The 8,531-nt window shown below is 42.9% G+C and overlaps 1 protein-coding gene across 1 annotated transcript; it reads right to left on the bottom strand.

Moving 5' to 3' along the window:
* Window positions 1-2,345: 2,345 nt before the first annotated feature.
* LOC309506342 (uncharacterized protein) lies at window positions 2,346-4,150 on the bottom strand (the record flags this gene model as incomplete). Its single annotated transcript, XM_082180210.1, has 2 exons — window positions 2,346-2,470; window positions 3,088-4,150. 2 exons carry the CDS (start codon window positions 4,148-4,150, stop codon window positions 2,427-2,429), a joined length of 1,107 nt encoding a protein of 368 aa, XP_082036336.1. The 3' UTR covers window positions 2,346-2,426.
* Window positions 4,151-8,531: the final 4,381 nt, after the last annotated feature.

The raw sequence follows: 8,531 nt of genomic DNA, 5'->3' as shown, positions 1-8,531 counted from the left end.
TCCAAAAACAAAAAAGGGCGGGGCTTGACTTGTGGATTATTTTTGTGCTGTGCATGGGCACCAGTGTGTGAAGGTGATTCTAATTTTGTTATTGTTTTGGTTTTCTTTTGCATTTTTTTGTGCTACTTACTGAGTGTTCATATCTCGCAATTCTGAGAAAAAAAGTCAGAATTGTGAGATAAAAAGTCGCAATTTATTTTTTTTTTTTTTTTTTATGTGGCGGAAACAAGCTTCCATACAAAACATAGAGACTTTCAAACATCAAAATGTAATTTATTAATATGTGTTCGTGTCAAAATAACATATAAACATCTTTTCCTATTCTATTTAGCCTGGAAACGCTTCCAACACGCTTGCATGTCGCGTGAAAAATAGGCGTCGGTTCTATTTCTAGCATGCACGTGTTTTCTGAGACGCGCGTGTCACGCAGGCAGTGTGCTAGCTCTAACCTGTTAACATGGGAGCCGAAATAAAAACAGACACGCCACGCATCCAGTGTGTCGCCGGCCTAACTTTCTAATATATTACAACAGCAATGATCTAAAAAAGTGGACAAAACAGTCGCTCTTTGCAAACTTTATTCAATGTGAGTGTCATTATGCTCTAATATGACCAGTCATTTACGGACTCATCTCCTGGGTGTTGACAGCACACGATCACAGGTGAGACTTGAACAGCACACATTGTTATCAGTGTTTAAACTTAATTGCACATGTTTTTAAGCCAATTTAAACATTTAAACCCAGAATAAGGGAATGAGAATTTATGTGTGCTGCATGAAGTGCCCATTCAGTCAGTGCACAAACACTGAGATTACATATTGCATTGATTAAATATAGATTAATCCTTATTTAAGCTACTCAGATATTAAGTCAAAATCTTTGAGTAATTTTCCTATTTCATTTGTTTGATTTTCATCACTGACAGACAGCAGTTTAGCTGCTGTCACTTTAAGTTTGGGGTTTTAGGGAGAAACGAAAGCACAACTCTGAAAGAATGGAAGGTGTGCTGGAAGTAATGCAACATTTTTACATTTACATTTACATTTAGTCATTTAGCAGACGCCTTTGTCCAAAGCGACTTACAAATTAGGACTGAATTCAGCGAGTCATCATAAAGAGGCAAAAACAACAACAATGCAAGAAGTGCTCAAAATACGAAGTTCAGGTATTATTCAGAGTAGCATAAGCCTGATAAGTGATGTTTCAAAGGGAAAGGAATTTTTTTTTTTTTTTTTTTTTTTTTATAAGGTAAAGTGCTCACGGAAGAGATTGGTTTTCAGCTGTCTTTTGAATGTTGTCAGGGATTCTGCATTCCGGATGAGGGTGGGGAGAGCGTTCCACCAGCATGGAACTGTGAATGAGAATGTTCTGGAAAGTGATTTTGTGGCTTTCTGTGATGGAACCACGAGACGTCGCTCGTTGACCGATCGTAGGTGTCTGGTAGGGATGTAGACTCGTAGGAGTGAGTGAAAGTAGGAGGGAGCTGAGCCTGTGATAGTTCTGTAAGCAAGCGTCAGTGCCTTGAACTTGATGCGAGCAGCGAGAGGTAGCCAGTGCAGAGAGATGAACAGAGGAGTGACGTGGGCCCTCTTGGGCTCGTTGAAGACAAGCCGAGCTGCAGCATTCTGGATCATCTGTAGGGGTTTGGTTGCACATGCTGGAAGTCCAGCCAGAAGAGCATTGCAGTAGTCAAGCCTAGAGATGACCAGGGCCTGGACGATAAGTTGTGTTGCATGCTCAGTTAGAAAAGGCCTGATCTTCCTGATGTTGTGCAGTGCAAACCTGCATGATCGAGCTGTCTTTGAAATGTGATCTGTGAAGGTCAGCTGGTCATCAAACGTTACTCCAAGATTTCTGACCGATCTTGATGGGGTGATTAATGATGACTCTAGCTGGATGGTGAAGTCGTGCTGTAGAGATGGATTGGCAGGGAGGACGAGAAGCTCAGTCTTTGCCAGGTTGAGCTGCAGGTGATGTTCCTTCATCCATGTGGAGATGTCTGCCAGACAGCTTGAGACCCGTGCAGCTACTGTGGGATCATCTGGTTGAAAGGAGAGGAAGAGCTGCGTGTCATCAGCATAGCAGTGGTAGGAAAAACCGTGTGCCTGTATGATGTGTCCCAGTGATGTGGTGTAGATGGAGAAGAGGAGGGGACCAAGAACTGAACCCTGGGGAACACCTGTGGTCAGCTGATGTGCTCTGGATACCTCACCTCTCCATGCGACCTTGAAGGACATACCTGTGAGATAGGACTCAAACCAGTGGAGTGAAGTTCCTGTGATGCCCAGTGATGAGAGGGTGGACATAAGGATCTGATGATTCACCGTGTCGAAGGCAGCAGACAGATCCAGGAGAATGAGGACTGAAGATTTGGAAGCAGCTTTTGCGATCCGTAGGGCTTCTGTGACTGACAGTAATGCAGTCTCAGTTGAATGTCCTTTCTTGAAGCCAGATTGGTTGACATCCAGCTGGTTGTTTAGAGACAAGAAGGATGTTAGTTGGTTGAAGACAGCTCTTTCAAGTGTCTTCGCAATGAATGGTAGGAGAGAGATATGTCTGTAATTCTCTACAAATTATGTGTTTAGCGTTGGTTTTTTCAGCAGTGGAGTAACCCGAGCCTGCTTGAATGCTGTAGGGAAGGTGCCAGTATGGAGGGATGAGTTGATGATGTGTGTGAGTGATGGTAGAAGTGTGGGAGAGATGGTTTGTAGAAGGTGTGAGGGGATGGGGTCAAGCGGGCAGGTGGTAGGGTGACTGGAGAGGAGAAGTGTAGATACTTCTTCCTCGGTTAGCGAAGAAAAGGAGGACAGAGGGGTATTGGCTGTGGAAGGGGTCGGTCTGGGTTCCTGTGTGTGTGGAGCTGAGAACTGACTGCTGATAGCTGTTGTTTTGTTGGTGAAGAAGTGCGCAAAATCGTCAGCAGTTAAGGAGGAGGCGGGTGGTGGTGGAGGTGGACAGAGGAGAGAGTTGAATGTCTTGAAGAGTAATCGTGTGTTGGAGGAGCTGTTGATCTTGTTGTGGAAGTATGAAGATTTTGCAGCATGAACATCAACAGAAAAGGAGGAGAGGAGAGATTGATACATACTCAGGTCAGATGCGTCTTTTGATTTGTGCCATTTCCTCTCCGCTGCCCTGAGTTTGGTCCGGTGTTCCCGAAGAACCTCAGATAACCAGGGGTTAGAGGGAGTAGCGCGTGCAGGCCTGGAGGAGAGAGGGCAGATAATGTCTAGAGAAGAGATTAGAGTGGAGCATAAGGTGTCCGTTGCGGTATTCACATCCAGAGATGAGAATTGTGAGGGTGGGGGAAGAGAGGATGACACGGCAGAGGAAAGATGGGAGGGGGAAAGTGAGCGCAGGTTTCGTCTGAAAGTGACTGGTGGTGGGGGTGGTGGTGCAGGGGTAGAGAGTTGTAGACTGAAAGTAATGAGGAAATGATCTGAAACGTGGAGAGGTGTCACCAGGATGTTTTCTGTGGTGCAGTTGCGTGTGTAAACCAGGTCCAGTTGGTTGCCTGATTTGTGAGTAGCTGTGGTGATGAGTCGTTTGAGATCGAAAGAGGCTAGGAGAGAGGTGAAGTCTGTTGCATGTGGCTTTTCGAGATGAATGTTGAAGTCACCGAAGACTAGAAGTGGGGTGCCGTCCTCAGGGAAAGTGGACAGCAGCACATCCAGCTCATCTACAAAGTTACCCAGCTGACCTGGGGGGCGATAAATTACTACAATATGGATTTTAATGGGAGTTGTAAGTGTAATAGCATGATATTCAAATGAGTTGTTGTTGCATAGAGAAGAGAGCGTGGAGTATTTGCAATTGTTAGAAACGAGAAGCCCTGTACCCCCACCTCTCCCAGACTGGCGAGGGGAGTGGGAGAAGGAGAAATTGCTAGAGAGAGCAGCAGGGGTTGCTGAGTTTTCTGGACGAATCCAGGTCTCAGTCAGGCCCAAGATACTAAGAGTAGAATGAGATGCAAAGGCTGGAATGAAGTCAGCTTTATTGACTGCTGACTGACAATTCCATAGACCCACGGAAAGAGAGAGAGGAGTATGTGAGGATGTGAGGATGGGACGCAGATTGGCAGTATTGTGCTGTCTATTGTGCGTGATGAAAGGACGTCGCCCAGAGATAACAGGAATGTATTGAAAGCACATGTTGATTAAGGTGAACAATAAGATAAGTAGAGGAAGAAAGAAGGGAAGAGGAGATACGTAAGTGCCTTTCTGGTGTCCTTGCTCGGTGGAGTCGCGCAGGTAGAGTCGCTGGTCTTTACCCGAGTCGCACAGGTAGAGTCGCTGGTCTTTACCCGAGTCGGTCGATGGTCTTTACCCGAGTCGCACAGGTAGAGTCGCTGGTCTTTACCCGAGTCGCACAGGTAGAGTCGCTGGTCTTTACCCGAGTCGGTCGATGGTCTTTACCCGAGTCGCACAGGTAGAGTCGCTGGTCTTTACCCGAGTCGGTCTTCACACGAGGAGGCTGAACACGAGAGCTGAATGCTTCCGCTGTCGCTTCCGCGGCAGCGTGCAAATTACACAGATATACAGATAATGCTCTCACCGCTTGAGTGAGTACAGCTGTTTCGGTCGGGCAATTAAGTCAATAACGCCAAAATGTGTCAAATCTAAAGTGCTTGGTGCAAGGGCTTAAGTTACGTGCAAATTAGATTGCTATAAACATTTACATTTGTTTCATTCGCGGCTATTTCTCTAAAGTGCCAATGCGTCTAACTGAAATACAGGATTATGTGAAATTAAAATTACAAAATAACAAGAGAATCGAAGATGGCCTTACCTTGACTAAAATACAGCACTGAAATATCAGGAGAACAAGGTATTCTAGAGAAAACCACTTGCGAGCTGCGTGCCTCTAGTATGCTGCCCGCTGGTCCTATTGAAGTGATCTGAAGCCCTTCTATTTATATCTATCAATTCTTACAGATGCTTGACTAAAATACAGCACTGAAATATCAGGAGAACAAGGTATTCTAGAGAAAACCACTTGCGAGCTGCGTGCCTCTAGTATGCTGCCCGCTGGTCCTATTGAAGTGATCTGAAGCCCTTCTATTTATATCTATCAATTCTTACAGATGCTGTTTCGGTCGGGCAATTAAGTCAATAACGCCAAAATGTGTCAAATCTAAAGTGCTAGGTGCAAGGGCTTAATTTACGTGCAAATTAGATTGCTATAAACATTTACATTTGTTTCATTCGCGACTATTTCTCTAAAGTGCCAATGCGTCTAACTGAAATACAGGATTATGTGAAATTAAAATTACAAAATAACAAGAGAATCGAAGATGGCCTTACCTTGACTAAAATACAGCACTGAAATATCAGGAGAACAAGGTATTCTAGAGAAAACCACTTGCGAGCTGCGTGCCTCTAGTATGCTGCCCGCTGGTCCTCAGCTGGTCCGCAACAGCGGCACAATGACGTTCTACATCGTTTATCTTGTTTTCATAATCATTGGAAGCCAAAAATCGAAATCTAAAATCAATTATGATTAATCGCACGTCCCTATTATTACCTTTAATTATTGCCTTAATATTTTTCAAATGCAGGGAGACCCTAAAACTTCAGACAACATGTTTATAAACGATTCACGTGATGAATTTAGAAAGATTGTTGAAATGTGTTCTCAAATTACAAATGACTCAAACATGCATCACTAAAACATGCAGTGTGTCAATCACAACCATTTCCAGTATTACTAAAAACAGTAACATTTAAAATTACAAATATATTAAGCTACTTATTTTACCCACATCAATTCAAATTGATAGTTAATTTTAAGATTGCTGCGAAAACTCACCTGTATCTGGTCCTCTGCAACAGATGTAACAGTTAGTGGCTGAGGTAAAAAATCCGGACTGAGGTAAAAAAATAAAATAAAAAAAAACCTTGACGGAACCTGTGAGTCAGCACGAGAAATGACAATGAGTGAATCTTCTTTGTGCAGAAATACACTCAATAATCTTACATTCGTGACAACATCATGTGTAATACTAGCCTGGTAATACCAGACTCTGCTACTTCACTTTGCTTCGTAGACAGAGTCTGGAATGGCATAATAGAGAAGTGTTTTCTCTCTCGCTAGGGGGCGCTTGTCTGAAGTTTAAAATCATTGGTTACCCGTAAGCCAATCAGATAAGTTTAGTTATGACGTATGTTATGCGCCTGTACAGCCGCATCGAACCACAGACATCATGCATCGAACTCAAATCTATGATCGAACTTCCACTGTAAACCTGCTGTAAACACATGATGATGCGAGCGAAATACCGGAGTGAACATGGCTGTTAACGACTTTTGCAGATTATGCGATGTTAATCTACGCATCCACGGTACAATCACAGTCTCTAAACGTATTTTTGACAGAGTGAAACAAGAAAATATTTGTAGCCAACTCTCAAACTTAGGATTAGTTCCTTTAAACACAGCTCTTTGTTCCTCACGAGTCTGTCGGAAATGCTGCAACTTAATTTCAAGATTAGAGCATTACCAGGGCCGCATTAAGACCTCAGTGGGCCCCGGGGCTATGAGTTACTGCATTTTTTTCCAAAACGCTATAAATCCATTAATTTTTGAAAAAATGGATGGATTTATAACGTTTTGGGGAAACAAATGGATGGATTTATAGCGTTTTGAAAAAAAAAATAACTAAAAAAAAACTTTAAATTCATCATCAACAATATTGTTGTTTGATTTAATGATCAGTGTTCAACATGTTATCTTTAAAAAAAAAGTCTTTTGTCTTTTATTTTTCGTTTTCGCATTTATGAGGGAAAAAAAAACAATGTTAGGCTACGTGACAGTTCTCCATTACAGAAGCGGTACTAAAAGACTTTAAAACTTTCACAGAGACCTCAAACAGAAAGCACAAAGCCTTTCTTTAAATCGACTTAAGTTTTGTATTAATTGTATCTTAATTTTAATACATTTTCCATTAACCAATTTCCTGGATTTAATAGCCTAAATAAAAAGTAGGCTAAATATAGCCTATATAATCAAGCCGGCGCCTGAACTGGAGCTTAAAGTCCCTGTAAAGTCAAAATTAAGTATGTGTTCTGAGTTTGTCACACCACAGAAAAATGTGTTATTAGCCACCCAGCCAAATTTGAATGATAAAAAAAGCCGGCAAGTACATAAAATAAGCTATCAAAATCTTGAAAAAATGAGCAGTTGTCTCTGCTCTCAAACGCTGGGGGCGTGTCCACTGGCTGCGCTGAAACCACGCCCACTCGCGGGAAAGCTGCCGTCGCCACGGCCACACTCAACTGTCTGTCACCGCTACAGCCGGATCTGTCACCGCTACAGCCGGATCTGTCACCGCTACAGCCGGAATGGATGCTCCTAGCAGCTTAATTGTTTTTACAAAGCCATACATGTTCGAGCCTGGACTACCTACTATAATTATAACATAAGCACACAAGGCAACTTACACTCATTGGTGGGCACGCACTGCCGACGATAGCACCAGTTGTCGGCGCGACGGGAGGATGAAGGCCGAGGCGAGAGATAGTCGGCTCGGCCCCATTCACCAGTAACAGCGGACTATCAGTGAATCCCAGTTGTCTCCGACGAAAGTTTATAAAACTATCCCGTGTAAAATGATCACTACAGAGGCAGGTTTTGGCGGTGATCCTCAGCTCTCCATCAAGGCGGCTCTTCACTAAATTAATCCACCTCTTCTTGATATGATCGTTTTTTGGAAATTTTAATAAGGACACCTATCTGTTTTGTACGTGATCGCATCCAGGTTGTACGCATTTCCGTGACGAATGCATAGCTAGCTAGCAAACTGTAGGCTGTAGTAACTAATAGTACTGACAGTAACTCGCGATCGGTAAACTGATGTGATGTGCTCTATTTAGGGGAGGGGCCAGCGTCAGGGGCTCCAGTGCGTCATCAAGTAGGGGCGTGTCCAGGATCTCAGGGGCTCCGGTGCGTCATCAAGCCCCCGTTTTAGCCCCGCCCAAAAAATCCGGAACACAGCAATGGTGAAAAACTGTTTAACGGTCTAACTTCACAATTCAGCACTTCACAGTTCACAGTCTTTGTAATATGTTTTAGCAATACATTTCTAACATTTATAATGTGTTTAGAATTTTTTTTTTGAATTGCCTTTACAGGGACTTTAAGATCATCCCGAAACTCATCGTATAAAAGGTAGCCTACTCGCCTCACAGACCTAACATTTTTTGAAATAATATCTATTATCTACAGAAAGCTTGAAATCTTTACTTTTAAACAGAACAATTCAAAACAAAATAAAACTATGTAGCCTAATCGAAATGTGCATTTCTCTCCGGCCCGGCGCATTCACTACTGAAGATCGTGAGTGAGTAGCCTATCGTCAACTTCATCTTTGCAATAAACAATTAAAATGTCTCATTGCAATATTTTACATATTCATAATCATTACTTGCTGGTTCTTTGTGACAGCTTTTAGGTGCGGTTTATGAATGCGTCACTACTGCATCAGCACCGAAAACACTGCGTGATTAAGATGTGTGGTGTGACTCGTGAGTAACTA

Source organism: Leuciscus leuciscus, assembly GCF_965113295.1.
Source record: "Leuciscus leuciscus genome assembly, chromosome: 9".
NCBI classification, from domain to species: Eukaryota; Metazoa; Chordata; class Actinopteri; order Cypriniformes; family Leuciscidae; genus Leuciscus; species Leuciscus leuciscus.
Note: the sequence above shows the minus strand (reverse complement) of the source record. Positions and strands in the feature narration are given on the sequence as shown.